Source organism: Psammomys obesus, unplaced genomic scaffold, assembly GCF_907164565.1.
Source record: "Psammomys obesus unplaced genomic scaffold, mPsaObe1.curated_primary_1811, whole genome shotgun sequence".
NCBI lineage: Eukaryota > Metazoa > Chordata > Mammalia > Rodentia > Muridae > Psammomys > Psammomys obesus.
In genome coordinates, this window is record NW_026596100.1 from 165992 (window position 1) to 183700 (window position 17709).

General features: G+C 47.5%; 1 protein-coding gene across 1 annotated transcript in view; it reads left to right on the forward strand.

Moving 5' to 3' along the window:
- Ralbp1 (ralA binding protein 1) overlaps positions 1 to 15243 on the forward strand; it is a 36610-nt gene extending 21367 nt beyond the window's left edge. The window contains exons 3-11 of the mRNA XM_055628372.1: positions 1437 to 1895; positions 4281 to 4630; positions 7030 to 7191; positions 8405 to 8536; positions 9556 to 9663; positions 10903 to 11024; positions 11515 to 11638; positions 13515 to 13788; positions 14675 to 15243. Of these exons, the coding sequence (XP_055484347.1) occupies positions 1437 to 1895; positions 4281 to 4630; positions 7030 to 7191; positions 8405 to 8536; positions 9556 to 9663; positions 10903 to 11024; positions 11515 to 11638; positions 13515 to 13760 (1703 nt within the window). The 3' untranslated portion in view covers positions 13761 to 13788; positions 14675 to 15243. The remainder of the gene's footprint in view (positions 1 to 1436; positions 1896 to 4280; positions 4631 to 7029; positions 7192 to 8404; positions 8537 to 9555; positions 9664 to 10902; positions 11025 to 11514; positions 11639 to 13514; positions 13789 to 14674) is intronic.
- Positions 15244 to 17709: the final 2466 nt, after the last annotated feature.

Sequence of the window (17709 nt, forward strand, 5' to 3'; positions counted from 1 at the left end):
AATCTTTGCTATAAAATAACTTGTAAGTTAGCAAAGCAAGGCATTAAGATTTTATGTTGATTAGCTATTAAAATAAAGCCCTTTGCATTGATGATTTCTTTTATTTATTTTTTTTAAAGACAGGGTCTCTCCACATAGCCCTGGCTATCCTAGAACTCACTATATATAGAGAGAGCAGGCTGGCCTCAAACTCACACTGACAGGCCTGCCTCAGCCTCCCGAGAACTAGAATTAAAGGTATGCACCATTTTATGTGCCACATAAAATCTACTGAATAGATGAGTTGGGGCTGTTTGAAAGAACAGCAGAGTAGGGCTGGAGCCATAGCTTAGCAGTCCAGAGCGCTTGCTGTTCTTCCAGAGGACCCGAGTTTGTTCCCAGCACCAATAACCTCATAACCCCCTGTGGTCTAGCTCCAGGGGACCTGCTGTTCCCCTCTGGCTTCACAGGCACACACAGCACACATTGATGTGGACACACATGCAGAGAATAATATTGAGAGGTAAATTGCTGGGCATCGTGGCACATACCTTTAATTCCAGAACTCAGAAGGCAGAGGCAGACCTCTTTGAGTTGAAGGCCAGTCTGGCTTACGTAGTGAGTTCCAGGACAACCAGAGTTATATAGAATCCCTGTTCCAAACAAACAAGCAAACAAACAAACAGTAGCCAGGCAAGAGAGGGGGAGGAGAGAAGGAGGAAGGAATTGCCAGGTGCAGTGACTCATGCGTGTCTATAGTTGAACTATATTTGAGACCTATATAGAAGCATCACCTGTGGCCAGTTTAAGCCAGCCTGGTAACTAGTGAGACAAACACAGAAGCAAACTGGCAATTCTGAATTGGTATGAATGTAATTAGTGTCTTTGTCAGAATGCAAAAATTGCTTCTAATATGTCAGCCAAAGTGAAGGAGTAATTGCATTCAGCCTTCAGTTAAAGGAGGTGTGGTCTCTGCTCCAGAAAGGCTAGTGATGGGATGCAGGGCAGAGAGCGACAGTGGAGTAAGTGGAGCACATGGACAGTTGTGCAGCTTGTAACGTGCTTCTTGATGGCCTCCAGTGACAAACAGGCCACGGGTAGCTGAGCAGTGGGCACACGCTGTTTTATAGGGTTCATCTCATTAGTCTCCTACATTTAGCGTTTCATGTGTGTTCATACTTAGTTTCTTAGAACTCTGCTTGCGTACATACACTGTGTGATAGATATATGAGTATGTATGTAATACATAATAAGCTACATTCCTCTCAACACTGATATTGTAGATGGTGCTGTTGTTGCCCTCATGTGGTCATTAAGTGTCACTACATCATTGCTTTTTGCTGGTTTTTTTTTTTTTTTTTGGAGGACCAAGAGGTGATAGGTACTGCCAGGTGGTACCTTTTTCCCCCTCTTACAGTTTGACATTAAACACAATTTATACTGCATTTCCTTGGCAGCTGAAGGCTATGCTGCCTTCCAGGAAGACAGCTCAGGAGATGAAGCAGAAAGTCCTTCTAAGATGAAGAGGTCCAAGGGAATCCATGTGTTCAAGAAGCCCAGTTTTTCTAAAAAGAAGGAAAAGGATTTTAAAATCAAAGAAAAGCCCAAAGAAGAAAAGCATAAAGAAGAAAAGCACAAAGAAGAAAAGCATAAAGAAAAGAAATCTAAAGACTTGACAGCAGCTGATGTTGTTAAACAGTGGAAGGAAAAGAAGAAAAAGAAAAAGCCAGTTCAGGAGCCAGAGGTGCCTCAGGCCGACGTTCCGAGCCTCAAGCCCATTTTTGGCGTCCCGTTGGCTGATGCGGTAGAGAGGACCATGATGTGTGATGGTGTCCGGTTACCAGCTGTCTTCCGAGAGTGTATAGATTACATGGAGAAGCATGGCATGAAGTGCGAAGGCATCTACAGAGTTTCAGGTATCGGGCACAGGCGTTTTGCTTGGTGGTTTAAAAAAATGAGTTTCCTAAATGAAAGAATATTAACTTGTGAGGAACATTTTGGCTTGGATCCTAAACTGTAATCACTTCCTTGGCCCTTCCGGTTGTGTAACTCGTCCACTGTGTTTGGTTTTCACGCTATTGCCTTCCATAAGGACTTACTCCCGGATCATTCACAGCGGGCAACAGCTGGGCAGAGCAAAGCATGAGGGCTGTGTGGCTTAGCAGGATGGTGTGCCAAGCCTTGCCTCACTTCTTTCTAAGCCCAAGCTCAGCGGTGGGAGCTGAGATCTGTGAAGGAAGCTTCTCAGCCAAGTGATAGGGCTAATGACACAGCCATCGTGCTAGCATGGGGTTCATGTCTGAAGCACAGGGTTCCATGCAGGGCCCCTGTCGGTGTGAAGCAGGTACTCTGCCATTTGGCTGCATCCCAGCCCCCAGCCCCGACCTTATTTGATGCCAATATTATAATGAGTTTTTTTTTTGCTGGAGATGTTTGATTATCATTTATATCAGTTCCAGTTTAAAAACTAATTTGAAAGAGGCTGGAGAGGTGGCTGAGCAGCTGAGAGCACTGGTTGCTCTTCCAGAGGACCCGAGTTCAATTCCCAGCTCACACCTGTCTGTTCCAGGGGATCTGACACCTTTTGGCCTCTGGGCACCAGGCATGCACTTGGTGCACAGAAGTATGAGGCAGAGCACCTACACACACACAGAGAAATAAGAAGCGAACAAAGAAATGCTAGTATGAAAGACAGTTTAAAGAATTGTTTTGTATTTGCTTCATTATACTTGCTACACTAAAAGTACCTTTACACTATTCTATTTCTCACTGGAATTCCTGATTTGAAGTTTTCAGGTTTTAAAAGACAAACATTTTTATAATAAGCAAACACACTTTCTTCTGTCTGTGGTAGAGGAGCAGGTCTTTATGAGGTATGCATATAGAATGTGATTGTGGTGGAGCATGCTCATATCAGCCCTGAGGAGGCAGAGGCAGGGTTGCAGTTGAGGCTAGCCTGGGCTCCATCCTGAGTTTAAGGCCAGCTTCTGCCACACATAGTGAGACTTTATGTGCAGAGACCATGGCCAGCAACATAACGTACAAGGATTTTCTTTTCTCTCTCAAAATAAGACTGAAGGCTATCTTCCTCTTTAGGACCAGTGATTTAGTTTTGTCAGTCTGGATAAGGTACAGGTTTATTATAATGCCGTTGGAGTTTTGCACGTAAGATGGAATGTCAAGTTTCAAACATAAGCATCACATTGATTGAATGTTCACATTAGATGGCAGTTTACATTATTAGACTTAGTCTGTAGCTTGTTCTGTGTAGCTGGTCTACAGTTTTAAGTTTTAAAAAACTCAAAGCTATTTTGATCACCATCACTGAATTATGTCACTTAATATAGATGGGACTATATCTTACATAAAATCTGATATAATGTTTGAAAAACACCTGATGTGCTGTTGTTTTCAGTACAATATGAAAAGCCAAATGGTTGTATTTTAGAAGCCTTGACTTTATTTTTTATTTTTTTGTTGTTCTAGCTTGGTTTAGACTAAGAAAATACTTAAAGAATTCAAACTTTAAGCCAGGCAGTAATGGCACATGCCTTTAATTTAATCCCAGCATTCTGGAGGTAGAGGCAGGCCAGTCTCTGTGAGTTCAAGGCAAGCCTGGTCTACAGAGCTAGTTCCAGGACAGCCAGGACTACACAGAGAAAGCCTGTCCCAGAAAGACAAAATTTTTAAACTTTAAAATAGAAATTAGGTGGGTGCTACTTATTGGAGAACAATTTCCCCGGAGGTTGTTAGCTGGGAACTTTGTTCTGCATTACAGAATAACTGTTTACAAAGTGGCAGCTCGGGAATAGTTGCGTGTGAGGGGCCTTCACTGTCCGTCTCGTGAGGGTTAGGAACTCGACTTTCCACGTACAGTGTATATGCTTGCGTATAGCTTCATTTCCCTTTGAATTTTTATCTAACTGCCATTGTATTTATCATTGTATTCATATTTTTTCCTGTATTAAACATATTTCTTAATGTACCATGCTTCTGGGAATATTAAGTTTGTGGTTCTGATTTTCTGTGCTTGTGTTTTAGAGAGTTCTGTGACCCACATGCAGAGACTGACTCCTTTCAGGAGGGGCCAGGGTCTTACCGTGTAGCCCAGACTGGCCTTGAACTGGCAGCCGTCTTCTTGCCTCAGCCCTCTAGTGCTGAGATTGCAGGCGTGTGCCACCACGCCTGCTTCCAGAGGTTGTTCCTGCCTGGTCCTGTATCTCTGCAGCGGGTATGTGTAGTGGTGAAGAAAGCATGTCTGATTTCTGGTATTCTCTCTCTACAAAAATTAATATTTTAAGGAATCAAATCAAAGGTGGACGAGCTAAAAGCAGCCTATGACCGAGAAGAGTCTCCAAACTTGGAAGAGTATGAGCCTAACACCGTAGCCAGCTTGCTGAAGCAGTATTTGCGAGATCTTCCAGAGAATCTGCTCACCAAAGAGCTTATGCCCCGGTTTGAGGAGGCTTGTGGGAGGACCACGGAGCTGGAGAAGGTGCAGGAATTCCAGCGCTTGCTCAAGGAACTGCCAGAATGTAACCACCTTCTGATTTCCTGGCTCATTGTGCACATGGACCACGTCATTGCGAAGGAACTAGAAACAAAAATGAACATTCAGAACATTTCTATAGTGCTGAGCCCGACTGTCCAGGTACAGGTCCCGTCCACACACTCCCTTTTGGTTCTGGCACTGGGAAATTGGGGGATGAGTCTGTTGCTGAGTCACTTGTAAACAGTGAATCCAGGAAGGTGAATAACGAATAAGCCTGGCTGTAGATCTTTTCTTTCCAAATGTAAGCAGTGCCAGCAGTGCACTGAGAAGAGCATGTCTGTCCTTTGGCTCCGTTGGGAAATGTAAATATCCTATCCACTTGGAGCAAGCACAAAGGGCTGTGGTGTCTGCTTGTCTGGAGTTAGTGAGGCCTTCTCTTGTGAGATGGTTCCAGAGAGAGATAGTATATTGTCTCTTAATCTGGTAGGCTGCTCAGGGAGTTGAATAGTGTGTTGCTTGTTGTTTTTTTTTAATATACATGCATATCTGGCATCCGTTGTGTATGTGTCTTCAAGTTTGTCTGTGGGAATTGGATGTATGTGGCTGCACATGTAGATGTATGCTGATGTCATAGGACTTTTTTTTTTTGAGATAGGGTTTCTCTGTGTAGCCTTGGCCTTTGGACTCAATTTGTAGACAGGCTGGCCTTGAACTCACAGCAATCTCCTTGAGTTCTGGGATTGAAAGCGTGCACCATGCCTAGCTGTTATTGTTGCTTAAGCACCAACCAGCCGCCTTTTTTTCTTCTTTAGAGGGTCTGTCACTGGCCTAAACTGCCAAATAGGCTAGGTTGGCTGGCCAGCAAGCTGCAGGGAGCCTCTGTCCCTCCTCCCAGCACTGGGTCACAGGTGGGCAGCACTGTAGCCTTTTACTGCGTTGCGGGCTTTCCCCACCCTTGTTCTCCTTTTCTTCCACAGAGAGAAAAAAGGAGAAAGGGGCGGGGGGCAACGTTATTGTTTGACTGCTCTGCTGATTAGGGTGTTGCACTCCTTGGGGCAGGTTTGATCATTGAAGTTGGGATAGCTAATTTCTTCTTCTTAACGAGCCACAGCCAACAGCAGCCAGCAGCCAACCATCCGCCTCACTATCGGGGTTCTAGCGTTTATATGCCCTCTGAAAGTCCCCAGAATTCCAAATGTCACACAATGGCAGAAACTATCTGCAGCTGGCAAAACTGCTAGGGCAGGAGGCAAATCAGAGCCAGCTGCTGCAAAGCACATTTCTTTTTTATTTATTTTGAATGCTCTATCTGTACGTACACCTGCATGCCAGAAGACGGCAGTAGAAGGCATAGACAGTTGTGAGCCACCATGTGGTTGCTGGGAGTTGACAGAGCTTTTATCCACTGAGTCAGCTCTCCAGCCCCGAAGCACATTTCTTACTTCTGTGTTTTTTAAAGAATCCCAAATTGTCACTGCACACCACCACACCCAGCATTTTCTTTTTTCTTTTTCTTTTTTCTTTTTTTTTTTTTTTTTAATGTGAATTAGGGAGATGGAACTTGGGTCTTCCTGCTCGCATGACATGTGCTTTATTGACTAAGCTGTCTTTCTGGCCTACGATCCCTTTATCACTGCTCAGCTGATGCTATCAAAGACTTGTGTGTTTCCTTTAGAATAGATGATATTTTACTGTGTCAAAAGAAAAAAAGACAGTGTTTGTTTGTTTGTTTGTTTTGTTTTTTGAGACAAGTTTTCTCTGTCCTGGAACTCACCGTCGACCAGGCTGGCCTTGAACTCAGAGATCCACCTGCCTCTTCCTCCCGAGTGCTGGGACTACAGGTATGTGCCATTTTAATTTTTAAATGAAGTGCTCTTTCTGGCTGGTATGTGAGGCTCTGACCACATGGCATTATTGCTACTATAAGGGGCGTTTTCTTTTGTAAAGATAGTTACTAGTTACCTTTTGGAAACAAACTGTTTCTTAAATTACTCAAATATCATGCTCACTTTTGTTAGCCTGGATTCAAAATGTGGTCAGTACTACCTTGTTACTCAACATTGCCATAATGTGGATGCTTGAACCACAGACATTCCAAGGGAATTATAAGAAAGTTTAAGCCAGGAAAAGATGTCTTGTCTTCGTTGTTCAGCCATTCTGCAGTTCTGGCTTCCTAGTGAGGGAGCATCATAGAGCAGTGGCTGCCAGCTCTACCTGCAGGCAGGTGCTCCGCTCCCCACCCCCACCCCCACCCCATCCTCATGAGCATCACTTTGTGTGTGCAAAGGTACCATAATAAGGTAGAAGTGACCATTAGTTCATGGGCGGCAGGAAAGTGCGTATTGATGGCAGTATGTCTCCTTTACTGGCTTTTCCCTGTGGGTCCATTATTTAAGTCAGGCTTTCATGTTTTCTTGATCACCAGTGAGGCCTATTTTGTCCTCTGTGGAGACTTTCTGTTCTGAGTCCAGGATTAAAGGCTGCACTATGTGACTGATGCAGGGAGAGTGAAACATCATGTTGACAGCTTTTTGCAACTCTAAATCTATTTTCTGCAGATCAGCAACCGTGTCCTGTACGTGCTTTTCACACATGTGCAAGAGCTTTTTGGTACTGTGGTCCTGAAGCAAGTGACAAGACCTCTGCGATGGTCCAACATGGCCACAATGCCCACACTGCCAGAGACCCAGGCAGGCATCAAGGAAGAGATCAGGAGACAGGTGTGTGCCGCCCTGCCTGCCCTTCCCGAGCCCTGCCCTGCCTCTCCTTGCCCCTCCCTGCCTGGTCTGTGCTGGCCACTGAGGGCCACTGAGTGGTGTCCTGTGTGCTGCCCCCACCTCTTCTGGCACCACACGCACTTCTGTGCAGTTCTAGGGTGGAACCCAGGGCCTCAGGCAAGCTCTGCACGCCCCGAGCTCTGCACACCCTAAGCTCTGCCCTTGACCTAGGAACATGTTTGTCCTGGCACATTTCCAGCTATCCTAGTTCATGCCGTCTAAGTAAACAGTCATGGTGGAAATAGTGTAGGATTTTAAATTTGTTGGCTTTAAATTTCCGCTTTGCTCATTCTTGACACACTAATTTCAGCGCCCTTAAACCTTGGTCTTCTCATTTTAAAGTGGATCAGCTCGGGGAGTTCTGTAGATAGGAGGTAATACATAGGGAAGACTCCGCCATGGCCAGGAGCTCAAAAATATTTGCTTTTCTGGACAAGGTGCTGTTACCCAACATATTTTACAGCTAAAATATTGGAAATTACGGATGTTTAATAATTTACTCTGTGACATGATTTAGCTCAAGGCTGAGCTTTTTTGTTATATACTACTTTGATATCTAAAAGAGACCCAGTAAATTGTGTGTATGTTGCATGCTATGAGTATGTGTATGTAGTATGTATCTGTGTGCGCTAAGCGTATGTAATGTGTGAGTGTATGTGGTGTTGTGTGTGGTGTATGCATGTTATGTGTATGAGATTGTGTGTGAAAAAGAATGCGTGTGTTTTTTGTGTGTGTGTGTGAGAGAGAGAGAGAGAGACAGACAGACAGAGGAGGGGGATCTTCAGGGAGGCAGAGAGTGAGACTGGTAAGAAATTCAAGCTGGAGTAAAACCTTAACACCTGTTGATTGTGTTTGCATGAACATTGTCACATGCCTGCTTTTCTTGTTCTTATCAGTTGCTGAGAGGAGGAGGGCAGAGGAAGATGTGGATTAATTACTACTGAATTACCAGAAACAATGAATGGGGGTCTAATTCCCAGGTCACACAAATGGGGGTGGGCACGCTGTTCCTTGTGTCCTGGGGGAGAGAAGAATTGTCGCTGCTCTTTTGGTGCAGAACAAAAAAGATGGCTGGTGCTCAGAGAAGCGTAGAAACCTCTGTGCTGCTTTTGGATAACGAGACACTGAGGAGACTTCGTTTGTCCTTGTTTTCTAGGAATTTCTTTTGAACTGTTTACATCGAGATCTGCAGGGCGGGATAAAGGACTTATCTAAGGAAGAAAGATTATGGGAAGTACAGAGGATTCTGACCGCCCTCAAGAGAAAACTGAGGGAAGCTAAAAGACAAGTGAGTTTCTCTCTCGTCCATTGTCTGGTAGACATGGGCGTGTAGAAGAGCCCTCTCCTCACTGCTCTAAGTCACTTCTTTTAAACGTAATGCATCCATGTCTGTTGAATTCCCTTGTGGGAAATTTATTCACACAAGTGGTTCTTGTTCTGTGTCGTTCATATTTTAGCCTGGTATGAATCAAATGTTTCTTTACGTTTTAGAATTATTTTAATTACAAAGGTGACTGTTATTTTCCTGCCTGGTTTGCGTCTAAGGGTAAGCTGTGGGCTGGGTGGGAATCCCTAGAGAGAGCCTGCTGAGAAGCTAGTTTCAGTGGAAATGCAGTATGCAGACCCAGGGGGATCCTGCTTGTGCAGTCACTGGAAGAACTGTAAAACCTCTGCTGCGTTGGCCCTGTACTAGCGTAGTGTGTGAGGCTTGGCTCTGGACTCAGTTTCCAGGCATGTCAAAGCTAGAATCTGCATCCCTGGGAGGCCTTGCAATCTACATGCAGATCCTGGAGGAACGGATTGTTGTGGTGACTTTAAACACAGTCGCCTAGGTCCTTTTGCTTCAAGGTTACAGGCTTTGTTGGGAGTACAGTTCTGAGATTTTTACAGCTACCCTCCAGGTTTCAGGACATGAAGTCTAACAGGAGCCCTTTACATACTTTTTTTTTCTCTCCAGTTCACTAAATTGTCTTGTTTTTTCTTCCTGAGTGCTGGAATTAAAGGCAGCTGCCACTACTCCTGGCTTTGTTTTTTGAGACAGGGTTTTTTTTTTTTTTTCTGTGTCACCCTGGCTGTCCTGGAACTCACTATGTAGACCAGATTGGCCAAGAACTCACAGAGATCCTCCTACCTCTGCCTCCTGAGTGCTGGGGTTAAAGGTGTGTGTCTGCCTGCCCGGTCCTACCCATATTATATTCTAAGCCAGTTAGCGAATGTCCACCCATCATTGTAGACAGCTTACTCCTGCTGCTGGGGTTTAAGAGGCCGTTTGTTACTTGTGGGCTGAACAATGCTTGTCTTTGACAGGAGTGTGAAACCAAGATTGCACAGGAGATAGCCAGCCTTTCGAAAGAGGATGTTTCCAAAGAAGAAATGAATGAAAATGAGGAGGTTATAAACATTCTTCTTGCCCAGGTAAGCTAAACTCTTAATTTCTGGTCTTTTATTGGTTATTTTTCAAATAGAAGCTCAAGTATATACTTCAAAACCAAAATTGTAATGTGAGTCCAAAGGACTTGTTCCTATTCATGGCCCTACCTTGTGCTGTAGTTGCTGAAGTGTTCAGTGTGGAGGAAGAAGCTACTTTCCTAGTCTCTGTTCCTAGTCTTATCAAGTCTACACGACAGTTTGTGTTGTAGGCATTTTCCTGACTTAGAGGTGCTCAAGACCTTCTTATCAGCAAGAACAGAGACAGAAACTCTGAGGAGACACATATCCCAGATTATTTTCTTCAGGGTTTCCCATCTGAGGTTTCTTGGAATGCTGACTTCATCCATAGGTACCCTGAGGCAAAAGAAGAATGTGCATGTGTTTAAACACAAGAAGCAGCCTCCCTTGATAGCTTTTCAGTGCTCACGGGACTGCAAACTTGTTTTGGAAGGAATTGCTGAAGCTTTTGCCTCCGTTCCTCATTCCTGCTCTGCTGCTCTCTCTAGGCCTGATGACCCTAGATGGAGTTTGCAGACAGACTTTCTCCATCTGTTGTTTCTCAAGCGGTGTAGGGAGGGGACCCGTGAAGCAGAGGGCCGTTCCTTCCCTCCGCTCTGCCTTATACTGGACACTGGTACCAACAACACATCCATCTCCTGGGTCCTTTTCCTAGTGACAGTATGAAAGTCACCATGACCCTGAATCCTGGGACAGGAAGCCAAAGCAGATGATTTTTAGATTGTGTTTATTTTGCACATATGTGTTGCATATACACGTGTTCAGGTACCTGCTGTTGGGTCCCCTGCTGTATTGTCCCCTGTAGCTGGTGCTGCAGGTGGTTTGGGAGCACCCTGATGTGGATGTGGGGAGCTGGACTTGGGTCCAGCAAGTGCTCTTAACTGCCGAGCCACCCTTCCAGCCCCCAGGAAGCCAAAGCAGATTGTGACGTTTGGTCCTCTGTCCTGGTGTGGTAGCTCGTGGGGATCCTTGTAGAAGGCACACATTTGGGGTCTTGCAGTATTTCGTTGGTGAGAAGAGTCCAGACATTTTCTCAGAATGACTTGTGTAGCTTTTCTTGATTCTGAGGAAGTGGCTTTGGCTGTGCTATTCGGTGTGTTGAGCGGGGAGCAGGGCTGGACAAGTCAGGGTGATGGGGGAGGCCCCGGCAAGGAGGCATTTCCTGTAGCAGAGCTTGGAAAGGCTCTTCCATGATCATCCTTTCAGGAGAATGAGATCCTGACGGAGCAGGAGGAGCTCCTGGCCATGGAGCAGTTTCTGCGTCGTCAGATCGCCTCGGAGAAAGAGGAGATCGACCGCCTCAGAGCTGAGATTGCGGAGATCCAGAGGTACGGGAGCCACAGGCTGGGCGTTTGCAGCTGCGCTGTTGATAGGAACAGAGCGCCTCAGCGTAGCGGCCCTCGGCCTTCCCGGTGCTGCCACCTTTACTGCTGCTCCTCATGTGGCGACCCCAGCCACAGCGTTATCTACGCTGCTGCTGCATGCCTGTCTTTTGCTACTGTTACAAATAGCAGATAAATGTCTGAGAGCAGACAGTCTTAGCCAACATCCCTTCCAAGGGTCACGACCTATAGGCTGAGAACCATGGTTTCCACATTACCACAAAAGAACTGGGTTTCTGAAGTCAGTCACTGGAAGCTTCTTAGCAAGTCACAAGGCAGCATCGCTCAGTCGGCCTCACGAGCACGGCGTAAAGCAGCGTGTGTCTGCCTGCGGACAGACACTGTGTCTGTGTATATAATACACTGTGTATGTAATAAATAAATCACAAAGAAAAGAAAGAAAGAGATGGGTCTAAAGCTCCTTGTGTCTCTGCAGTCGCCAGCAGCACGGCCGGAGTGAAACCGAGGAGTACTCCTCTGAGAGTGAGAGTGAGAGCGAGGACGAGGAGGAGCTGCAGCTCATTCTGGAAGACTTACAGAGACAGAATGAAGAGCTGGAGGTGAGTTTGGGAGGGGGGCACTAGCCAAAGTCAGCAATTTCCAAAATGTGCTTGAGAATGCATGGTGTCCTGCTGGAGACCAGCACAGAGGAAGCCAAGGGCATTCTTTTCCTTTCTTTCTTTTCTGAGACAGGGTTTCTCTGTGTATCCTTGGCTGTCGTGCTTTGTAGACCAGGCTGGTCTTGCCGGTGCCTCCCAGAGCACGGAGGATCATAGGCATGTCACCACGCCTAGCCCTCCAAGGGCATTTTTTAAAAAATATATTTATTTTATGTATGAATGCTCTATCTGCATGCCAGAAGAGGGCACCAAGATCTCATTATAGATGTTGTGAGCCACCATGTAGTTGCTGGGAATTGAACGCAGGACCTCTCTAAGAACAGTCAGTGCCTATAGTCCCAGCAGTCAGGAGGTAAAGGCAGGAAGCTCCCTGAGTTTGAGGCCAACCTGGCCTATGGAGTGAGCTCCAGGACAGTCAAAGCTCAAAAAAACAACAGCAGAAAAATGTGCAAACTATCATTTTGGGGGCTGGCGAGCTGGCTCAGCAGTTAAGAGCTGCTTTTCAAGATGATCTGGCTTCGAGTGCTAGCACCCAATGGCAGCTGCGACGGTCTGTCACTCCAGGTCCAGCACCCTGACAAACATACATGCAGCCAAACGCCAATGCACATAAAAAGGCCTCGGGAATTGCCCAGGGCGCCTACCCATTTACTGTCTGTGTGGAGGCGGGCAGGGTTAGAGGCTGCTGATGTTGATAACACTCGTTCAGCAGGGGTCCGTCCTGGGGCAGAAGCAGGCAGGGATCCTGGGAGCTAGTCCAGCAGGTGAAGGTGCTGCTCTGCAGCCTGAGGACAAGCTCTCCTCCGAGCGCCGTGTGCATGCACACCTGTGTGTTGACACCTTTGCGCACACACCTGTGCCATTAAGTGTCCCCGGCACTCAGGCAGCCTGAAGCAGATGGGGCTCCGAGTTTGAGGCCAGCCTGGTCTACATAGTTGAGACCTTGTTTAGAAAAACAAAAAGGAAGCAGGCAGTTGTGAGATGTGGGTTGCTGGGGACTCTGTCATTTAGAAGACCACACTGGTCTCTTCGTTTTCCTGAACAGGAAGACAAATGGCAGAATTAGCATAGTGTTTGGCTGTGTGGATTGTGAAGGCCCATTATTCACACAGCTTTCCTGTTTTGGGCCAAATCTACCGAGTCTTGCTGTGTTCTTTTAGGGGAGAGAAGGGTCAGGGCGCACCCAATGTTCGGGTATGTAAGTGGGGCTCATACTTGTGATCACCCACCTTGAACAAAGGTCTAGTCACATGGCATACCCTGCTGCTTAGGCTGCTGGGAGAATCCTGAGGAAGAGGAGAGTGCTCATGGAGGGGCAGTTGCTGCACAAGCGGGGGCGGCAAGCACGTGCGTGTAGTGCCTTGCCAGGACTGCTGAATGAGTACAGAGCTTGGAAGAGATCTCCGTCTCCTGCAGGCCTTACCTAGCGCACTTCGCAGGTAGTCAGTAAAGGCGCATTCTGAGTGGAAAAGAATCTCAGCTTTTTTCCCAGTTCCAATTCCCTCTCCTGATTGCTACTAAAATTACTTTTGTACGCCCGTTGAAGGCTGTTGAGAAACCAGAGTAAGGAAGAAAGCCCAGCTAAGCAGGAAATACTTTCTAAAATAACTGTCTGTGTTGACACCTTGTTCTCTAAGTGTGCTTACTCCTTTGTAACTCCAGGCAGGCTATGCTTCCCCCATTGGGAGCTGTATTTATCTGGTCATTTGCATGTTCCTATCTGCCACACCAGCCAGGTTGGCTAAAAGGCTCTGCCTTTCCCTTGTCCTTCTGACCTTGAATAAGTGCTGACTGCCCCTTCTGTCTTTTCCTTAAGATAAAGAACAATCACTTGAACCAAGCAGTTCACGAGGAGCGTGAGGCCATCATCGAGCTGCGAGTGCAGCTCCGTCTGCTCCAGATGCAGCGAGCCAAGTCTGAGCAGCTGCTGCAGGAGGAGGAGGAGCCGGAGAGACGAGGGGGCACAGGCCCACCACCCTGCGACGGTGCCCTTGAGGTCAGAGCAGCTAAGGAGCAGGCCAAGCCCTCACCCAGCAAAGACCGGAAGGAGACAGCCATCTGACCGCCAGCCGGGCCCTGTGCATCTTACTGTAAGCGAGCCAGCGCCTTTCCTGCTGTACACTCTGTCAAGGGCCGCAGGTGCTCTTGCACCTGGCTCCTGTCAGGCTCAGGTCAGGGGGGTGAAGCAGCGGCCACACCGGGAGCTTGCAGGGACACAGGCGTTTCCAGTGTCAGCTTATTTGAAAATTAATTTTGTTAAAAAATATTTTAACCCTTGAGTGGCTTCTTTTAAACCAAAAAAAAAAAATCGTCTTTTTTTTTTTTTTTATCACAGCAGAATCAGGATCTTTTTCTTATCAAAGGGTGGGAACCAAACCAGGTCACTCCTGCGCCTGCCTTGTGGACGCTCGTGGTCTCGCCAGCCCCGCAGGGTCTCTGGCCACTCTTGCTTGTGCCTTCCACACCTTTTGGTGCAGATTGTTCAGTGGGGAGCTGCCTCATATTCTGACTGGCCAAAAGGCTCTCGCTGGGTGTTCCCTTGCCCGCCCTGTACCACTTGGCTTTTCCAGTTCTGAGGCAAGTCTGGCAGCGTGAGTCCTCAGGACGGCCTAGTTTAGGAGTTCCCCGAGCAGCCTGCCACAGCTTTGCCGTGCAGGCTCAGTCACTCACTGCCAGGGATCAAGCAAAGGCCTTTTCTGAGGTGGTCAGGGGTGACCACCTTGACCCTGAGGTGTTCACACAAGGATGCTTCTCAAACCAGAGACCATTCACACACTGACCTTCCAGGAAAACCAGATGATTTCAGTTGCTGGCTCGGGCCAGGAAGCACACACCTCTGCCAGGATAAGCCATGCAGATGCTCTCACACAGGAGTTTTAACTGTCCACCTCAGGAGCTGCCTGAGGACTCCCTCTACAGAACTCAGCAGTAGGGAAAATGATAGCTGCAGTTACCCCACCTGGTGTTTGCTTCTAGGTCAGACGACTGCTCCGTGGTGTCTGGAGGCCTGACTCTGGGCCGCACTGTCGATGAATGGCCCCATGGGAGGTCCCCTGTGGCTCTGAAGACAAACCCCACACACTAAAGTGAGAAACAACCCACACAGGGCTCCAAACCCCTCCTAGTTAGTGTTTCTTTCAGCACCTGTTTTATGTGATTTCTTTTTAGCCTCTACCTATTGCACTGTTGTGACTTGTTGGCCATTATTTGATTTTTGTACGAGGAAAAAAAAAAGCTTTGTTATAGAAATCAGCATACTATTTTTTTAAATCTGGAGAGAAGATATTATGGTGACTGGAAATATGGTCAGGTGTCAAATATAAATGTATAAACGCCTTGCTATGTCCTGTCAGATGTACCACATTTATTTTATATTTGCTGGCAATATTGAAGACTTTTTTGTTTGTGTAAATTCTAATTTCTATCAAGGTATCATGGGTTTTTAAAATTAGAATTTCATTATTAGTGTCTCAATGTTGGTTAACTAATTTTTGCCAGGACCATTATTGATCAAGGAAATAAATTCAACAGCCATTTGAGAAAAAGCTTTTTCTTGTATACTCTTTTCTTTGAAATAATTGCAAACTCAGCAGCTGACACAGTTGGTGGAAGTGCTGCAAGGTCAAGGGTGAATGAGGGATTCTGTTTCACCTGTGTCCCTTACAGTGAGTGTGGTCCTGCTGTTGGTCCCTCCCTTCCTCACCCGTGCCGGCTGCTGACGGAAGCACTTGCTCAGGTGTGCAGCTCCCGACTCTTGACAAATTTCTGGTGCCATTGGGAGAGCCAGCGTTGCTTTCTAGGACAAGTTGGACCTGGCTGTTGGAGTTTACAGGGGTTGCATTATAAATGTGAAGGGAGCCTTAGGGCAGCCAGAGTGAAGGGATGTGCTGTTCTGGAATAAAAGCCTGCTCATTTCACAATTGAAATACCTGTTATTTAAGTATGACAAAGATCTGGATTCTCTGTTTTGTACAGTTAAACTTCACAAAATTAATGTAGATGATGGTTTACAGAAGGTTCCAGACACCCTGGTGTGGCATGTTAGGGCAGAGGTGTGGCGACCCACGGCTGTCACAGCGCTGAGCTCTGCACTGCAGGTGTTCCTGTGCTGATCAGTGTGGCTGAGGGTTGGCGGGAAAGAACTCACGCATGCATGGAGGCCTGAGCTCAGTCCTCGGGGCCACACTGCAAGCCGGCTGTGGGTTCAGGAGACAGCTTGGTGAGGGAGGTGCTGGCTGTGCAAGTACGGGAGCTGAGCGCAGATCCCTACCGTCCCTAAGAAGCCAGGTGTGGTAGGGAGCACCTGGAATTCTACCTCTGTGGAGGTGGAGACAGTGAGCCCTGGGTTCAGAGGGAGACCCTGCCTCAAAAAGTACGGCGGACAGTGGTAGAGGACACCAGTTTCAGCCTCTGGCCTCCATATGGACATGTAGGCAACAGATACGCGTGCATACAGCCAGGCCTCATGTTTCATGCTCGTGATTCCAGCGCAGGGGAGGCAGAGACAGGCAGGTGCTTTCCTCCCTGAACTGAAGCTTGCACTCCTAGCTGCTGTCTGGGACTGCAGATCCTCTAGGCAAGACAGTGCTGAATATTCCATCTCTAAGAAAAAGCGAGATCCCTTCTTTGGGAGGTGTCTTTAGCTGTCTGCAAAAGGCCCACCAAAATGTCTTGAATTTTTCATAGAGATTTAAAAAAATATTTACATTAGTTCTCTTTGCTGTCAGACTTGACATGGATAGTTTGCAGAGGGAATGGTCACAAGTCCTGTGGAGGACGGGGACCAGCCATGACCCCTCTGCACTGGCTGGCACCTGGGCATCTTCCCTAGGAGGGCACCCTGGAGTGGGCCCTGGCAGCACCCCGGGCTTCATTCTCTTCGCTCAGGTCGGCATTGCTGTAGGACTGTAAAACAGTACATCTGTAAGTTTGAAACTCAACGGTTTCAGGATGTCATGCGACTCTAGCACACACCCTGCGTCTTGACTGCTACATCTGCCGGGTAAATGGTAGACTGTGTCCAAGACAGAGGTTGCTGGGCCTAAGTGCTGAGTAACTGTGGCTGATGCCAAAGAGCGCCCCAAGCAACCAGGTGTGGCACGTGAACTGTGGAGGGAGTGGGCTGGGAAGCGGGAGCACTTGGGACCGACCAGGCCGGGCTCTGCGTGTCAACTGCTGAGCTGGTGTTAAGTGTGGCCTCTGGGTTGGCCGGCATTCTGCTGCAAGTATTTATCCTGTGCTGTTCATGAACTCATGGAACACACTGTCCCTTTATCTGCTTTTACATCAGGAAAATTGCTTCAAGCCCTAATTGCTTTGCTGTTGCCTTTCCCTGGGGGACCTGGCTTTATAGGTTTCTTTGAGACAGGGTCTCTGTGTAGCCTTGGCTTTGTGGGTTTTGAGTCTGTTTCTGTCTGTCTGCTTCCTCAGCAGACTTACTGCTCCCTGCAGCTGGCCATTCTGGAAGCTCAGGGCTGTTCCTGCACCCTCACCGTGTCGGCTACTGAGGCGCTGACGTTACAGGTGACATGGTGTGTTGGTTACGTATCAGCCTAGCCCAAACCAGAGTCACTAGGGAAAAGTAGTCTCCATTGAGGAATGGCCTCCGTCAGAGTTGCCCATGGGACACTGTGGGGGACCCTGGGCAGGCGGCCCTCAAGTGTACGAGGTAGGCTGAGTAAGCCAAGGGGAGCAAGCCAGGAAGCAGTGTCCCTCCAGGCTGCCTTGGTGACGGGCTGTCGTAGACATGTCTGCTTCTTCCCTGAGCTGGTCTCTGACCCCTGGACAAATACCAGATACACGGAGCAAGAGGGAAAGTCGGTAAGGAACTGTTCTCCGACAGACTGGACTGTGGGCACGTCTGACCAGTATCTTTCTTTCCATTGGTACGGGAATGCCCAGCTCCCTGTGGGCAGTGACACCCTGGGCAGGTGGCCCGGAGGTGTATGAAAGAAACAGGCTGAGTAAGCCTCAGGAAGCCGGGAAGCAGGGAAGCAGTGCTCCTCCAGTCT